Source organism: Sitophilus oryzae, unplaced genomic scaffold (genome assembly GCF_002938485.1).
Source record: "Sitophilus oryzae breed Bouriz unplaced genomic scaffold, Soryzae_2.0 scaffold_179_pilon_pilon, whole genome shotgun sequence".
NCBI classification, from domain to species: Eukaryota; Metazoa; Arthropoda; class Insecta; order Coleoptera; family Curculionidae; genus Sitophilus; species Sitophilus oryzae.
The window spans coordinates 2,611,050-2,630,802 of NW_022146501.1; the positions used below are offsets into that span (position 1 = coordinate 2,611,050).

Below are 19,753 nucleotides of genomic sequence, written 5' to 3' on the forward strand. Positions count from 1 at the left end.
CTTAAACAAGTGCAAATATTTTCCGGGCTGGTAGATCTCGATAAAAGAAACATATTTTCTCTTTACCGTTTTTGAAATAAGTCCAAAATAACCAAGTCATTTTACCTTGAAAATTTCCAAAAAAAAATATTTTTTGCTTGAATTTTGAAAATCACTGGAGTTTTTTTTGTAAATTTAATCTACTACCTATGTTGCCATATTATCAAGACATTATGTTTTTTAACTAAAAAAAACTCCAAAATTTTTTTCAAAAAATTTCAAATTTTCAAATTTAAAAAAAATCATAATCGTGTTTCTGGGGTCGAAATATACTGCTCCTAAATAAGTGCAATTTTTTTAAAGGTAGTATATTTCCACCCCAGAAACACGTCTATGATATTTGTTGGCAAAAAAAAATTGGAACTTTTTGAAAAAATTTTTGGAAATTTTTTAATTTTTAGTGAAAAATATAATATCTTCATAATATGGCAACATAGGCAGTAGATTAAATTTACAAGAAAGAAAACCTAGAAAAGATTCTCAAAATTTAAAAGAAAAAAATATTTTTTTTTATTTTCAAAGCAAAATATCTAGGTTATTTTGGACTAATTTGAAAAACAATAAAGAGAAAATATATTTCTTTTATCGATGTCTACCAGCCCTAAAAATATTTGCACTTATTTTAAACTCACCCTGTATAGAAAAATCACAAAAAATAAATATTGGAAAACTCACCTATTCCAAATGAGGTAAATCTCTTGCGGCAACCCCGACACTAGTAGCACCAAATCCGACAACGCCAAACTAAACAAATAATAGTTCGTCGCGGTATGCAGCGACTTGTTCCTGTAAATCACGATACAAGTAGTAATATTCCCGATAGTCCCCGTGATAAAAATCAGCACATAAACCACAGTGATCGGCACCACAATATACAGTTCTCCCCTTTTTGGTCCATAGATCGCTTCACTACAAAGAGTTTCGTTGGTTAAGTCCATGATGATTTTAACGCTATTAAGTTTTCATTGCATTGAATAAAGTTAAGTTAAAAAAGCACATGATTAATGGGAAATAATGTTTATGTTAAAAAAAATTGAGTTAAGAATGTTTTTCAAGTTTTCATGGTGAAGGAAAGTTTCCCAAGCGCAAAATATCGCGCGCCGCGCGGCTTTTTTCAGGACAGCCTGTACAGTCTGTGCTTGCAGGACGAATTTGGACGCGACACTGGTTACAGTCCTGACTAAACAGCGCCAGCAGTGGCGAGCGTCAGGTATAAGTTGAGGCGCGATTCTACTTTTGCGCCGAAACTGTGAATGAAAAAGCGTAAGCAAAGGATATACAGCAAGATTCTCGTTTTTTATCAATCAATTTTCAGTTAAAGACTTTTTTGTAGCAATTTATTAAATGAAAATATTTTTTAATAGGCGTAAAAAGTACAAGTTGAAGATTATAGCAAGAATGTCTTCTTTGTTAATCTCTGCTCAGCAGTTAAAAAGCCATGTCATAACGTGGTATACCTATACTTTCAAAACCAAAACAGGAACAGAGATAGGAGTATTTGGGCTGAAAACTAAGTACTCCGAACTAAGGGAGAACACCCACCAAAGTGACGTAGCATGTAGAGATGAGCAAAACTGCGATTTTCCAATCGCAGTTGAAACTGCGATTGTAATTTATAAATCGCTGCGACTGTAACCTGCGATTGCGATGTTGATATTTTTAAATTGGTAGGCTGTAATCTGGGAAGCTCAATCCCAAAATTTCTAATAAAAAACAGAATAAATAACGGAATAATTTTTTTTTAATAAGAAACTGTTGGGTGTTTCGATGCTATGTGCCTTTTAAAATTTGTAGTGCGTGTTTTTTATGATATTTTTGCTGTACACATATTGCACTTAAAATTTTCATCAATTACCTACCAAAAAAAATCCACAAATAACTTAGTTTCTTTTTTTTAAACATTTTTGATTAGAACAGACCGAATAAATTTAAAAGGGAAATTAAAAATACATAAAATGTTCAAAATATTCGAATGTGCTTTTAGACAGTAGGTATACGTATACCAACGAAAAATTTATTATAAAAAGGTTGCCGCCAACCTTAATTCAGATAACTAGAAAAAACTGTTTATTTTATCTTGTTTTCTTTTAAAAACATTTTCTTTATATGTAACTCAAAGAAGCCGACGCCGACGGCTTTGATACGGCCCGTCCAGTGCAAGTGCAAACTTTCGAACTTTTAGATAAATAAAAGGACAATATCACATTTTATTATATTTACAATTTCTCTAAAATGAAGAAACTGATTCTAAAGGATGTATTTAAATTAACATAGCAGCCGATCCACAACTGTTAGTATATTCAGAAAATTATATTATATTATGGATTGTTATAAAAATGTTTATAATAATATAATATATAACAAAATATAATAAATAAAAGAGCTGTTTCTTTTCCGTGTTCTATATCTTCTAGTCAATAAAGGATAAAAATAGATAATTTTTTATAATTTGAATCCAAAACTCTCTTTATGAATCATTTTACCTGAATCATTACCTGGGAGCAACTGTAACTATAATTAGTCATAACCGAAAACAAGAATTTTTTAACCTTCTCAATCCATAATTATATTATAAATCTGAAACTATTATCAAAATTTAAAACTAATAAATTATATATATTATGCGGTATATAAACATATATAAGCCTATTTTCCAACGCTTCATAAAAATTACGGGGCCCTGATTGCGAATGTGATTTTGCGATCTAGTCTAGGCCGATGTGCTGGAAGCTGCGAACGAAAATCGCAATCGCCGCTCTTCGTTGGCGTGCCCACTCCCGATGCCGCGCCGGTGCCAACGAAAATCGCAATCGCAATGCTGGGATGAGCTGCGATTTTCGTTCAGCTCCTCGTTCGCCTGTCAACTGCCGTGTTGAAGACGCGCCGCCGCCGGCCGGGGCGAACGAGAATCGCAATATTGCGATTTTCGTTCGCAGCTCATCGTTCGGCTTCTCAGTGCCGTGTCGATGCAACGCCGCCGGTGCGAACAAAAATCGCAATGCTGTGATTTTCGTTCGCAGCTCTTCGTTCGCGTGCTCACTGCGATTGCAAATCGCAACTGGTGTAATATTGGTTGCCTAAAAATCCAAAATCGGCAGATATATGTTTCAATCGCAAGTCGCAGTTTGCTATGGAAAGGAATCACAGGTTGCGATTGCGAATTTACAATCGCTGCGATTAAATCGCAGTTTGCGATTTTCTGCTCATCTCTACTAGCAGGTGACGTTGCACATATATGGCAATGATATGGCAATAGCGTTGCATGATTTTACAGGAAGCACATATAAGTGATATGGCGGTGGCGTAAACATGTCTTTCTCAGAGATTTGTTAGCAGTTGTAAACTCAATTGATGTGAACCAAAATTATCCAAAGCGTCGCTATTAGATTTCAAACATTTTAGAGAATGAAAAAAGAAACCTTTGATGTGCTAGTTAGAAAAGCCACAATCAATGATACAAAACGTTTATTGAAGTCCAAATCACGTGGCAAAAGTAGAAGCAGTTCTATTTTTGAAGAAGTGGCATGGCATGCTACAACGACAGATGGCACGTTTTTGACAGTGCTACTTCAGTGTGCGCTGACACACTTATTGTCGTTTGTTCAATTCGACGTAACTTGCTAGATGCATGTTACTTGCCAGATTACGTGACACGTCAGATTCTACGTCGAGTGAAGAGTTCGAAAATTAAATAATAAAAAATGTAGCAGAAAATTACACGGCAACATTTCACCAACTTTTATTAGAGCACAGAGTAGGGCAAAACTCAGATTTAACAGGGCGCATCGTCTTTGTTTTTATAACTTTTTTTTGGAGGGGAAATTAGAGACACTGAGGGTGAAACTGCGATAGCCAGAAGTTCGAAACATCTCCCAAAGTTTCTTACAGTTTCTTGGGAGATAGCGTGACATGTAAATTCCAATGTGTTGTGTTAAGCACAGAAGTGTAACTAGTATTTTTTGTTAAATAACGTCTATATACTTGTGGCGAATTTATTTAAAAGTCTTCTGGGTATTACGTCACTGTAAGAAAATCTACAAAATAAAATAATTATTTTTTAGAAAATCGGCAAAAAAAAGATTTTTAAATTCACTCAAAATTAGTTATTTGGGTCATAAATGACCTAAATACAAAATATTTTCATGGTGTCTGTCTGTCTGTCTGTCTGTCCGTCTGTAATACGATATCCCAAAAACCGCTAAACCGATTTTAACCAAATTTGGCACAAAAATACTGTGACACCCGAGAATCTGGCCATTAGTTGGTACTGGTATGGGAGGGGGTTAAAAATTTAAAAAAATCGTAACTCCAAAATTACAGTAGCTAGCGAAACGCGGTTTTCAATTTAAGTTTAGGAATAATATTTGCAACAAAATTTGTAATAACATCAAAATCAGCAAGATCAAAAGTCGCAGTTTTTGAGATATTCCGTGTTTCCGTAGTCCGTTTTTGAGAAAATCCATGTGGAGAACTCCAAACTCCCATCGGACGCGACCCCAGGTGGCGGATAGGGAAAATAACCGCGGACCAAAATTGGAAGTATTCCTTTATACTCTGTTTTTTTTCTCAGGTAAGATTTCGACAGACGATGACAGAAGAAAAGCAGATGACGTTTATACCAATCTATTTATTTTACTAAAAAAAGTTTCTAATATTTTTTAAGTTAACTATGGATGGGTTTAAATATAAATCCGTCATGCGTCGTCTCTTGTTGTTTTTAACCAGTTTTATTGGTTTATTTAAAAAATGACAGGTCGTATTTCAATTCTATTGGTTTGACGGAAGGATGAACGACAAACGGACGCCGATGTGTATGAACTCGCCTTTAGATTTTTGTCATTTTTGACGCTTGTCAAAGTCTTGCCAAATTCTAGGTTATAATTTTGTGTCAACTTTTGTTAAATACCCTGCGTTTTGGAATATGATGCATTTTGATTCGTATTATTACGTGTGTTTTGTGTCTTTTGAAGTCAAGTGGAGGAAAAATCGAGTGAAAATTAACTGTAGACCCAGAGCACAGTTTATGGTTAATACTCGCTGCCCAGGCAGAAAGTCTTATACACCAATGAAGTTGCCATCGATAAAGTTTGTATACCATTTCGTCGTAGATAAGTGCATCTTGTATATGGTAGAAGGATCAAACTAAACACATACTAAAAACTGGAGTAGCTGTAAAATATCGACATCACACGATAGGTAAATAATGGATTTTAGTACTGCAGAAAAATAATGTCAAAAGGTACTGGTTTAAAAAAATTAAGATTAAAGTTAATTAATCAACCTTTAAGGTATAAAATTTGGTAGGTGTTATTATTAATAAAATAGTTTGTTTTATTTACCTATGTTGTATGTAGTTTCATAAAGCTTGAAAGTAAATAATAGTTCTTTTTTATATTTTTTTGGTATGTAGTGTCTTGTGCTTGTTTATTTTGTATTAACACATACCGTTTTTATTAAATAAAATAACTCGATTACGTTTTTTCAGTTTTATACAGTTTTTTTCACAATATTTTGAAGTAATCACTTGTCATCTTGTCAATCAAATTTTTAATATTTCCTGCTATGCGTTCCAGTTGTACCAACTTATTTCTTTGTAAAATAAAATAAACTACTTTGAAATTAAAATGACAGACACATCTATCACTGTCAAGGATCTTCTCGTTGGGCAGACTATACTTTGAAACCAAAAGAACTGCCTACCAACTTTTTATTAACATATATTTTAGTATGGGCGGCTATACGTGCCAATTTTTTAAATAATAAATTAAAAAAATAACACTAGTTTGTATATTTTCAAATTTTGTTATTTTTATTTTTATATAGCTATTTTTTAATGTGATAAATGTTTGCAATTGTTAATATTTTAACAATATATTTTCAAAATATTATTGGAATGTTCAAATTAAATTTAGAACGTAGTTTAATTACTATTATAAGCAAAAAAGCGATAGAATGTTGATTAGAGATCTGAGCTCAGGTAAATCAATCGAAAAAAATTCTAATTTGTGGATACCCTAGACGTGAACTTTATTGCATTTCTCAATGGCACGACGTCTAACAATATATTAATTAAAACGGTTAATTAATATTGTTTTTCTCTTTTGATGTGACGAAATTCAAATTGATTTTCAGTTAAAAAAACAAAGACAAATAACAAGTATTTTTGAAGTGAAACTTCATTCCGCGCGCTGGGTGTAAGAATTCAAGACAATACAATACAATACATGAGCTACAATAGGCCCTCGCGGCCACCTCACAATGCCTCGTCCCATGGACAAAAATCGAAAAAAAAAAGTTAAAATTTACTAATATCTGAATATGTAATTTTATACTTATAGCAATTTTTAACCATCCTGTATATTATTTTTCATAAACAACGTTTTTTGTTAGCAAATATGTTCACTAAAAATAAATTTTGCGATCATTATCTTATCAGTGAAAAGAATAACATTCATTAGTAGTAGTTCTGTATATTATGGAGTTAAACGGTACGTACTTATTAATTGAAAGCCACTATGCAAAATAAAAACACTAAATCGCCACAATACACCAAAACACTTTTACTTTTACACTGGACGCGCGTTTCGCTAACCATGTTAGCATCATCAGCAGATGATTATAAACATTCAGTTCATGTGGTGATTTAGTGTTTTTATTTTGCTGTGTAACACCAAAAGTTCCAACCCTCAACTGTAAGCCACTATGGATATTGTTAAACAAGGCATGTACTTTAAATTTATTTCTAAACAAGTTTATTTTTTAAGATAATTCTTAAATAGTAATAAAAATTTTACGTTTTCAAACTTCAAAAAGGCAAAAAATATCAAAACATATCGTATTTATTGAATAATTTTGTTGTCATATTCATGCACTTTTAATTTTTGTATAGTTCACCTGCGTCTGCTTGCGACAAACTTTATTTTATAATACTTTTCAGATGGAGTAAAATCGATAAGCAATGCCGATCTGGCTAATATTTGGCTTGATCATAAGGACAAGAACTCAAAATTATTTGTATTTTAAAAAATGTGTTCTTTATTAGATATTGATGAACCTTCCAGTCAAATGAGACACCACTTGTGCCTGAAAAAGCCCACTATGTTGGAGCGAAACGGCGCATAAAAAAACTTTCCATCTTTCAATTTATTATAAAACCTCATACCCAAGAAAAGGAAAAAAAATATATTGATATGGTCTATTAAAGAGGTAACTATTAACATCCGAGCCCCTGATACCAACAAAAAGAAACAATATTATCTTATACAGTAACAACGCAAAAAAGTAACATATTAGAAAATGATGTACAGAAATATCTTATATGTGAGGATACTTCATCTACCTGTGATTAGGATACTATAAGTTTGGAAGATTCTGTCACCAGTGATTCTTCTGAATCAGAGTAGTTACGATCTATGCATTTTGTTGTCCTAAAGTAAATTTATAGTATCTTAAGTTTTTTTTTTAATTAAATATAACATTAATGTGTTTCTTTTTCATTAAAGTAAAACATTTGTATTAAGATAAAAATGTTTTTCTTTAATGGCATTCCTGCAATATAAGCCTAATATAAGTATTAGGCTTATATTGTAGGAATCATATTCTAATGTTATTTCAATTCTTTTTTATCACAGGGATTTATTTAATACTTACACCGTTTTCATACCATAAATTATTATTTCCTTAGATGGAACACAGCTCCAACATTTTTATTATTTATAAGATTTTCTTTCATAAACGTGGGACTAAGAACATCATCATTTAGTACAACGAGAGTACTCATTGTACTCATCATTTGTGTCAAATAAACCTAGTTTGAATAAATTGCCTACAATAAAAGCACTGTGCACCTGGGACCCACTCTTGGTCAATACAAGAATTCAAGGTCGTGATACGACACGCGATTCAACAGACGAGAGGAAAAGTGTAGGACAGCCTAGGGCTTAGAAAAAATCGCCCGATTTAAATGAAATTTGGTATGTCGATAGATTGGACCAAGGCCAACTTGACCGTGTACAACACGTGTCACTGTGACAGTTTTGACGTAAGAAACGTCAAAAGTTGATGTCGTCCGATCGCGACCAAATTTGGCGGGTAGGCTATGTGAACGACAGTGTACACGGTCCCACCCTGCAAAGTTGAATACTACGTTTCGTTTACATCCTCATCTCATCAGGGTGGGACTAAGGATTTGATATTGAAGGAAAATGTGGGTCGATTCCGGTATAACTGAGGACGGGCTACAGGATGACGTCCTCGACGTTTCGAACCGATGCCTCTAAATAGACTAAATCGTCAGGATTTTTTAATTTTCTATTTATTACTTTGTCACAAATGTCCTTCAAATCTTTCGATTTAATAGTTGTTAGTAAGAAGTTTCAATTCAAATATATGCGTATATACTGCACACACATTTTATTTCAATAATTACCTGTAGCTAGCTCTATATGCTATCGGAGTATTTTTATTTGTGGTGATTTATTAAATAATATTGATCAGGTAAAATGTTGATCGAAAAAAAATGTTTTATATTATCAGAGATTACTCAGTCCGTGTTATTTTATATTCATTAATGTTCTTGATGGTAAAATCGATAACATAAATTGTTTTTGAATTACCTCTGAAGTGCTATATTTTGATCATTTTAACATACACAATCATGTCAGTTTTATAAAGACAAATTTTAAAATGTTAATGGTTTTGGGTAGTTTTTAAACAGGGTGAGTCTTAACTAAATGCAAATATTTTAAGGGTAGTACATTTCGACCCCAGAAACACGATTATCTATGAGGTTTTTTTTGCTAAAAAATATATTTGAAAATTTGGATTTCTTTTAGTTTTTAGTTAAAAAACATAATTTCTTGATAATATGTCAACATAGGTAATAAAATTCACAAGAAAGAAAATCCACAAAAGATCCAGTGGTTCTCAAAATTTAACCAAAAAATATTTTGATAGCGTGACTTATGTATATGTATGTAAGATAACACACTAGTAGCATAAATAAATATTGTTTATTTCACCCCTTCTCGGCGATGAATCTAAAAAAATCTTTCACAATTCGTTTTTAGATCTTTCAACAAACTTTTTAACAAAACTTCGTATTTGAAGGCCTATTTTCTTGGACTATAAAGTTATAACTCGATAACGTAGGTTATTCTACCTAGAAACAGAGATAGGTATTACAATATGATTAAAGTTTTACTTGTTACTTCAATTACACTTAATGGAACAAATTTTAAACTTTATAACCAAGTCGTAAAGACAAAATTTGAGCAAAGAACATTATGTAAAAGAGTGGTAAATTTTAATTCTCGTTATAAAACTCAGTCACAATTTGGTAATTTCAGGAGACTAAAAATAATTTTATTCTAAGTAATCCCTTTTCTCCTTTTTTTTTCTTTTTTATTTAACTTTCCATAATAGCATTTTCTTGATGGAATCATTCTCTATGTTTCTCCCTAACGATTCAGCAACTTTCTGCTAAGTATTCTTAGTGTGAGTGGTGTTAATATGTACTTAAGACCATAATACATTCCATATTTTCATTAGCTCTTACAAAATTGTTCATAGTATCATTTAAGAAATGTGTTACATCGTTACAACCCTATATTACTTACAGGATATTCTTTGTGTCTTGTTCATTTTTTTACATAAAATACAGCAACACAAGGTAAACTTTTATAGAAGAATGAATTTTTAGATACAAAAAATAGTATCTGCAAAAAAAGAGAAGATATACCGGGTGCGTTTCAAAAGTGGCTCACCCCTATAACTTTTTTTATGTTTTCAGATAAAAAAAACCGAGATTTGATATGTTAGTTTATGACACAAATTAGATTTGCTTGACGTATTTGGTTGTTCTGGTCACTTCCTGTTTCACCGGAAATGACTACAAATTTTGATTTTTAAATGGCGCACCCTCAGTATATTTCTACTTTATTCGATAGAAAATGACACTCTTAATAGAATGACATATCATATACAATCTAATCATAAGTAATATCTAGAACTTTTGATATTTTCGCATATGGTTTATTTGAAATTGTAACATGCGGTTCATAACAACAATTTGACTCGAAATACCAAGTGTGTGGTACCAAATTATTTGTAAAAAATTCTTTTTCCAAATATGCTAGTGAGCCACCCTTGTTCATTTGATAAAATTGAAATATGATTAAAAATACGATTTGGGCATCTTATAACCGGCCAGGACAAGACACGAAAAAGATTAGACGATCAAAACTATTTTTCCAAATTTTTTTGATTAAAAATTATTGTTTTTAACACAACCATGGCACTCTTTTGATTAAAATTTAAAATACGATTTTTTAAACCAAAATGTAAAAAATTGACCTATGTTATGTCATTACATGTTAACAAATTGACTCTCATTGACGAAAATCCCAGAATTCATATATGAAATTTATCTAAAAAATCAATTAAATAGGATTCTACAGAAACAAAATTGCTCAGTTACTTTTTGTTTGAACATAAATTTTTCTAATAAATAAAAACGCATTTGTGTGACGATTGAAGAACTATAATATATCCCGCCATAGGTAGGAAGCAAAACATAAAATCAACAAACAATCCAACCAAAGAGAAATTAAATAAAATGTCTTCTTCTATACCGGGTGCGTCTCAAAAGTGGCTCACCCCTATAACTTTTTTATTTTTTCAGATAAAACAACGAGATTTGGTATGTTAGTATATGACATAAATCTGGATTGATTGACATATTCAATTGTTTTCGATCACTTCCGGTTTCACCGGAAATGACTACAATTTTTGATTTTTAAATAGCACCCTCGGTATTTTTTTACTTTATTCGATAGAAAATGACACTCTGAATAGAATGAGATATCATATGTCAACTTTTGACATTTTCGCATATGGTTTATATGGTTTATTTGATTGTTGTGTGACATTGTTGTTGTTTTTTATATGGTTTATTTGACATTGTAACCTGCGGTTCGAATAACGACAATTTGACTCGAAATACCAAGTGTGTGGTATCAAATTATTCATAAAAAAATGCTTTTTCTAAATATGCTAATGAGCCACCCTTGTTCCATTTGAAAAAAGTGAGATATGATTAAAAATACGATTTGGGCATCTTTTAACCGGCCAGGACAAGACACAAGAAATATTAAACAACCAAATTTATCTTTCCAAGGCTCCTTTATTAAAAATTAGTGTTTTTAACACAGGTATGGGACCCTAGATTGAAATTTAAAATAACATTTTGTTTTAAGCGAAAATGTTAAAAGTTAACATATGACATGTTATTCCACTCAGAGTGTCATTTTCTATCGAATAAAGTAAAAAAATACCGAGAATACATTTAAAAATCAAAAGTTGTAGTTATTTCCGGTGAAACAGGAAGTGGCCGAAAAGGATTGAATACGTCAATCAATCCTAATTTATGTTATATATTAACATACCAAATTTCGTTTTTTTTATCTGAAAAAAGAATTTAAGAGTGAGCCACTTTAAGACGCGCTCGGTATAATATCTGTTATATGAGCTGTATATTTTATAACACTAAAGGTAAAAAAAGGTAATGATATAAATTTTTGGTCTAAAATTTGATCTTTTCAGTGATTATTAAAGGACATAAGTTATTATTTATTCTCTGAGTAATGTAAAATATAACAATTTACAATAAAATATTTAATATCAAATGTCCTTGAATAAAACAAGTAAAAAATTGAACTTGATTTCTTTTTACATTCGAACAATAATGGAAAGCAATAAGAAAGGAACAAAAAGAGCGAAATTATATTAAGGTCAGGTGAATTGCCGGATAATTGCTGATTTTTTTCAAAAGAAACAATATAATTTTTTAAATAATTTGAATCGCAAAAAAGTCTCGCGCCTTTTATTATAAGATGCTGAACAGTATTTAAATTGCATGAATTTTTCATTTAAATGGAGCGTTGAGAATATCAAGGAGAAAGAAATGAACAAAGTACAATTTTAAAAGAAGGTTGGAGTTAATTCTAGCTTAGGGGTAAGTCTAGAAGAGATGTGCCGATAGCGATATATTATAGTGTGTGGTATACCCTTATATTTTCAGTATTTATACAGTATGTCCCCGGATTGCCTTGACCAAACTTTTTTATTATTGACATTTTGCGTAAAATGCATTCTCGTAAAAAAAATTGCTTGTTCTCAAATGGTCAATCCTAGGGAATGCAATACCGCAAATACTGGATCCCGCAAATGCGGGATCCCTCTAAGATTCCGCGGGATCAAAGTTGCGGGATTTACCGTGCGGGATCCGCGGGATCAACACATTACCAAACATTACTACTGGGTAACCGAATCGATCTCGATTAAGATCAAACCGCTTAGTTCCGGGCCGACGCGTCGACGCTCGGAACCCGGGGGATTCCCCTTACGGCTTGGCCATTAAAAATAAGTGAAACAAACAGGCTAGTTGTTAGATTTCTTTCTGGCGTATGTGCGTAAGTGAAAGCGTTTAACTAGTACTTCTGGACAATTTCGTCAAATAATTTGCCGGACATAATTATTGAGACCAGCAAAATTTTAGGGTAAATTTAAAGTTGAATATCTCTTGAACTAAAAAAGATCTTGGAATGCGGTTTGGACCAGGTTTTAGATTAATCTATTGTGATTAAGATGCTGATGTGGTTTTCGAAAATATATTTAGCGAATTCTCGTATACAGGGTGTTTTATAAGAGTGTGAAAATTTGATCAAGAATTTATTTTACTGCAAATTTATAATTTTTAAAAAATCGAAATTTTTACCAAGTACGACGAATCTGTATTGAAATTAGAAAAAAACAATTTGATCGGTTTTTATTTTTTTTTGTTTTAAGGAAAATCCAACGTCTTTTTTCGAAAAATATGCATTTTTAGTCAAACGTATGGCCCTAACTGGTACCAAAAACTTTGTACATTCTGCATATGCCAAACAATTATTGATATAGAGTGTATCTAAAAGCAGATAACTAACACAAGTTAAAGAAAAACTTCAATCAGAATAATATTTTTATTTATAAAATAACTAGATAAATTATAATAAAATTTAAGTTTATTTAATATTAAATATATTTTTTGAACACCCTGTATACCTCGGTGTCCAAATTTCTGTACAGCTAGTTTGAGATACACGCTATATCAATATATTGTGGGCCTATGCAAAATGTACAATGCCTTTTGTACCATTTAGGGTCCAATGTATGACTATTGTTTACAATCCCGCAATTTTACGGATCCGCGGGATTGATTGCTTTAATCCCGCGGGGTTGCGGGATTGACATTTTGGTGCGGGATTGTATTCCCAAGTCAATCCACGTTATACCTTTCCAAATTTCCAGACCGTTTTGGAGAAAATAAAAAAAACATGAAAATGTGGTTGAATTTCTAAAAAAGAAGTCCTAAATATAAGGCGTTTCTATGGTAATATAATTTTGATTTCATTCTTTGATAGATGGAGTCGATGGAGATTATTTTGGTTAACGTCATATTTTTGCTGTTGTTAAAGTATCACATTTTCCGATAATTATTATCACCCTTTTCGTTAGCATTGAACAAAATAAAATTTGGGCTTCTTTAACATTTTAAAACAACAGAAAATACGACGTTAATTAAAATTCTATCAATAAACATCTATCAAAGAATGAACACGAAATTATATTACCATAGAAACGCCGTTTGATTTCTAGGACTTTTCTTTTTTTTTCAATTTTCTCCAAAACAGTCTGGAAATTTGGATTGCCCATTTGAGAAGAAGCAAAAAATTTTATGAACAATGCAATTTTCTCAAAATGTCAATAATAAAAAAAGTTTTTCCTCTTGTAAAGACAATCCGGGGACATACTGTAGAAATAAAGATTTCTGTACTATTATACGGGGTGTTCTTCAAAAGTGGTTTACCGTTTACCTCTATAACTCTTATTTTTCCAGACAAAAAACGAAATTTGTAATGTTAGCATATGACATAATTCAGGATTGCTTAACGTATTCAATTATTTTAAATCACTTCCTCTTTCAGCAGAAATGACACCAACTTTTGGGTTAGCCGGTCCCAACGTTGCACATATCAACATTTGCCACATCGTGTAGGAGACACACTTGTGAATGGTAATATTGTCGAGGCCTATGCCAAATGATGCGTCCAACGTTGGTTCCAAACGTTGGAAGCTTTTTTGGACCAGCTTTTTTAAATGCATGGTATCCTCGGTATTTTTTAGTTTTTTTTATGGAAAATGACATTCTGAGTAGAATGACATACAGGCCCGGCAATGGATCTCTAGGCATAAGAATTACATGCATTGGAATGAAACGCCGATAAAAAGTCTATGCTTAAACAGAGATGGACAAAAACTTCCCCGTTTCCACTTCCACTACGACTGTCTACTTAGACAAACTCCAATAAGATAACAAATTTTGGAAATTCCGCCACCTCCCATCCACTCATGATACCCATCTCCCTGCCCTTTATTTATCGCCATTATTTTATTTCCCTTCCCGCGCCTCCACACCTCGCTATTACCGCTATTACTCGCTACCGTCAGTTCATCACAGAGTTGCCAGGTCTACCGGTTTCGTCTGTAAGCTACCGATCTACCGATTTAAAGAAAAATCTAACGATATATTCAACTGCGTCTTTAGTTTTTACAATAGAAGCACTTTTAAAAAGCTGACTTATTTGACTAAAAATTAAGCGACTGCCGCGTTGGAATCTGTATAATCTGACTTTATTATTGTTTCATTAAATTTTATTTAGTAATAACACACATACAGGTCATCGTTCTGTCTAGTTGCAGAGTTACAGATATATTCCTAAAAATCCTTATTACTCCTTATTAGGCTCGGTATTGACGACATGCCCGAAGAAGTTGATATCTTTTGAAAAGATTTTATTTCATTCATCTACTAAAGTTGAACCCATATTTTCCCCCAAAAAATGTAAACAAAAAACAAAATGTAAGTTAAGAAATAACCTAAATTCGGACAAATATTTTAGTGATTTTCCCGTCAAAAAAATATATTAATATGAAAAAAGAGTTGAGAGTTGCTACAGCTTTCCCATTGAAATGAAATTAATTTTAGATATCACTGATCAAAATTTGTACAAAGGTAAAAAGTGACTGCTACACTAATTTGTGACTGCTATCCCTACTTGTTATAGTTTTATATGTTTTTATTAATATATTAATATTATTTAATTCAATATTTTTTTTAATATCAAATAATATACCTAGCTATTTCTAATTCTTGTTATATTTATTATATTTGTATTTTATTTGAGTGATCTATTATTACGACACATAGGAATGCTAATTTTGGACTTAAATATTATATTTTATTTCGTTTCTGTACTTTTAATTTTTGTTGAAGATCTACCGAGAATTTTGTTCTCGTATGGAATTATAATCTAACCAACCCGGCAACCCTGTTCGGCTACTCCTTATAAAGTTTTTTTCGGCCTAATTCCTTTGTCACAGCCGCGGCTTTGTCAAGCGCCGCCGCCGACCGACTGTGTCGGGGCGACTGCTAGGAAGATCGTACAGTATTGCCATTTCATAGAATTGCACTTGCTATTTTAGAAATGATTTCAAAGTTTTGCATGTTACTTTTCGTTTTAGAAAGAAGTTATGTGCCTAGAGAAAACATTCTTAAAATTGTTTCGTACTTTATTTAATATTTCATTAAGTAGGCAAGATAATGGGATTAGAAGATTTAGGATTTTGACAAGCCAACATAATTTCGATTTAATTGAATGGCAACACTGTCCGTCCTGTTTCTATTTTTTCGATTCTGTTCTATTAGTAGGCGGTAGCCCCCACACAAGCGTCTTAAAGACCCGCCCGGCGCCCCTCTCGCAGGGGCTCTCGTCGTATCACTTCTATGATCACTTCCCCTATACGATGGTAGGGAAAAGACACTTTATCCGTCTCTGTTGCACTGCACTGTATTTTGCAGCCTTACCATCTTTTTTTATCGCATTGAAAACCTCCTATTGCTAATATTCCGTTGCCAGCAGTGGATACAAATACGTATCGAGAGCTGTCGTAACTTACCGATACCGACGATTTTACAGAACAGCGCCTATTCTGTAAAATCGTCGGTATCGGCAAGTTACCGACAGCTATCGGTACGTACGGCCAATGAGCGTCGTGTTGATTGTTGTTGTCATAGTTACCGATCGGCCCTATGACAGATATCTCAAATTTGTACCGACGACTCTCGGTATCTCTACCGTGAGGTTGACAAGGGCACGGTAGAGATACGTATTTGTATATAGTAAAAATGTGTTAATTGTTGTTGTCATAGTTACCGATAGGTTCTATGGCAGATATCGCAAATTTGTACCGACAAAAATCGGTATCTCTACCGTGCCCTTGTCAACCTCACGGTAGAGATACCGAGAGTCGTCGGTACAAAGTTGCGATATCTGTCATAGGGCCGATTGGTAACTATGACAACAATCAACACATGTTTACTATATACAAATACGTACCGAGAGCTGTCGCAACTTACCGATACCGACGATTTTACAGAATAGCGCCCCAGGCAACCAAATTGTCTTGTTTTTATTCTAAATTGCGACACACTGTATAAACCAACGCTGTTAGCGAAACGTGTACGTATATCACGCTATGAAACTTCGTTATTTACCTTAGAGTGCACGCCCTATTATACTTTGCTATGTCTGGATTTTAAACTGAATAAAAAGTTAAAAAAAGACGTAATTTTGTCATTTATCTTTTTTCGGTCTACCAGGGCATAATCCGTTAAAAGCCAGAGAAGTTTGAACATCATTAAAGATAGTAATTATTTAATTTAGTTTGTATACAGTGCTCTAAACTCCAGACATTTAAATATTTTAAATTTGAAAAGTCTGTTTTAGACTTTTAAAAGCAGGACGGCTTTTTTAGGCTTGAAGAATGTAGTGAAAACACCCTTTTCTATAAGAGATAGTCGAAGACTAGTCGTGAAAAAGTGCTTTGGAAATGTTTTCATAAAAATACAAAATTTTCCATAGCAAAAAAGTTACCGCGATTTATTAAAAATGTACATTTTTGATTTGAACACCCCGTAACTCCGAAACGGTAACAGATATCGATGTGGGGTTTTCACCATCATTTTTTTGATAAACATTGAGCACCAGATCCTGATATTAGTTTTCGTCTATCTCCTATAGAAAAGGGTATTTCCCTTTCAAAGCGCCCAATTTGACCCACCCTGTACAGGGATTTTTATACTTTTTTTTGGTGGCCTTCACTATATTATTCCAATATGCATTGCTTTATAGATTTTGATATTTCATTATTTACATCGTTCCATTCTTTATATAATTTATTCATCGTTACAATATTTTTAGCAGACCATATCAACAGGTATGGTAGGCTATTAAGATCGGCAAAAAAATTGTTTTTTTTTAATTTCACTCAAAATGAGTTATTTGGGTCATAAATGACCTAAATACAAACTATTTTCATGGTGTCTGTCTGTCTGTCTGTCTGTCCGTCTGTAACACGATAACTCAAAAACCGCTAAACCGATTATAACCAAATTTGGCACAAAAATACTGTGGCACCCGAGAATCAGGCCATTAGTTTTTGGTGGGGTGGGGGTTGTTAAGGGGGCATGGGAGGGGGTTAAAAATTTTAAAAAATCGTAACTCCAAAATTGCAGTAGCTATCGGAACGCGGTTTTCAATTTAAGATTAGGAATAATATTGGCAACAAAATTTGTAAGAACATCAAAATCAGTCAAAGTCGCAGTTTTTGAGATAAAAAAAAATTGGAAACATTCCTTTACTTGAAACTAAAAAAACTGCCTACCAAGTTTTTATTAACATATTTTAGTATGGGCGAAATAAAAACACTAAATCACCACAATACACCAAAACACTTTTACTTTTACACTGGACGCGCGTTTCGCTAACCATGTTAGCATCATCAGCAGATGATTATAAACTGTTTATAATCATCTGCTGATGATGCTAACATGGTTAGCGAAACGCGCGTCCAGTGTAAAAGTAAAAGTGTTTTGGTGTGATTTAGTGTTTTTATTTTGCTGTGTAACACCAAAGGTTCCAACCCTCAACTGTAATCTTCGATGGCTTCACGGTCAACGGAACTGAATCTTTATCGTAAGTTTAGTACTAAGATTAGGTTATTAGGAGCAGATATTTGGTTTCTTAAATCATGCAAAGCCAATTCAGTTTATCCTAGTTTTATTAAAGTTGATATTCCGAAAAGTAACGTTAGTGATAAGGTAGAGAAAATTGCAAAACAAAAATGGCTTGATTTAGAAATCAAATTTCTGTATAGTAAACGAAGTATGCTTGAAATTGAAGCCTATGGACTTTACAAAAAACTTACTTATAAGCTAACTAATGTAGAGTATGAATGTTGGTGTCTCTTTCAGAGAAATATGTTTGTGGTTATCAATTCAAAATTTGTTAAGAAAATGTCCATTTTGAATAATAAGTTTAAAAAATTAAAAAGCTCTAAAAACAAACATGTTTTCCAAAGAGACATAAACATAGTGGAAAATCTTTCTTCGCAGACTTTTGATAAACAAGAGCTCAGTTTATTAAACAAAGGTTTAAAGTATGCATTGCCCAACTCTGGTAGCGCTTTGGAGGAAATCGTCGTTGGTGTTGAAACTGCTATTCAGCACTTGCCCGAGGCTTCTAAAGTATTTACAAGAGAGGCTTGTAGAAATCAGTTATCAAAAAATATCGTTTCAAGTAATTCATTAATCAGTTTATAATCATCTGCTGATGATGTTAACATGGTTAGCGAAACGCGCGTCCAGTGTAAAAGTAAAAGTGTTTTAGTGTATTGTGGTGATTTAGTGTTTTTATTTTGCTGTGTAACACCAAAGGTTCCAACCCTCAACTGTAATATTAGTATGGGCGGCTATACGTGCCTATCGGCGCCATTTTTTTTGTCATAAAACCTTTATTTTTAATTTGCTTTTCACATTTATAGTTATCTAATTGATTAAACATGTCAAGGAAACGACATAATGTAAAATTTTATTTTATTTAACCATTGAAAGATAAATTAATGTCTTTAATAATCACCGGTCTGCTTTACAACCAGTAATTTTTTCTCACCTATTTACCAGTCATTACAACTAAATGACAACGTATTCGTCAATTAAAAATTGAAAATACATTATATTTAGTCCAAACTAAAAAAAAAAATACGTAAAAATACGCTCTTCAATCAAAATTTATTTAAACACTTTATATAAACTTTAGTATTCACACCGATATTGATTTTTGGCTGTGAAAGTTGAGTATTAACTAAAATATTGAAGAGTAAGATCCAAAGAAAATGGAGATGTTTTATCTACGAAGAGTACTTGAGGTAACAAGGAAAGATAGACTAAGGAACAGCTTTATAAGAGAGGAACTAAAAGCAGATTCGATTCTGAATAAAATTGAGCAATGTCAGCTGAGGTGGTATGGACATTTGATTGTAATGAATAACGACATGCCATTAAAAGGCGTGTGGGAAGCTAAAATTCAGGAAAAGAGACCAAGAGGAATACCAACTAAAACCCCTTTTAAGGAGTTTAACTTGAAGGAGGCTACATAATAATTTCATAATAAGGCAACACAACAATATCTAACGTAACACAAAACCAAATTGCCAATTAGTAGAGTGACAAGACAAAAAATCAACTAATTATTATTCGCAGAAAATAGCGATGTGT

At 32.6% G+C, this 19,753-nt stretch overlaps 1 protein-coding gene across 1 annotated transcript in view; it reads right to left on the minus strand.

Annotated features, from left to right (window-relative positions):
* The window catches only part of LOC115882901 (pyrokinin-1 receptor-like), a 247,929-nt gene extending 246,728 nt beyond the window's left edge, over positions 1–1,201 (minus strand). The window contains exon 1 of the mRNA XM_030901162.1: positions 715–1,201. Within this exon, the coding sequence (XP_030757022.1) occupies positions 715–977 (263 nt within the window). The 5' untranslated portion in view covers positions 978–1,201. The remainder of the gene's footprint in view (positions 1–714) is intronic.
* Between the last annotated feature and the right edge of the window lie 18,552 nt (positions 1,202–19,753).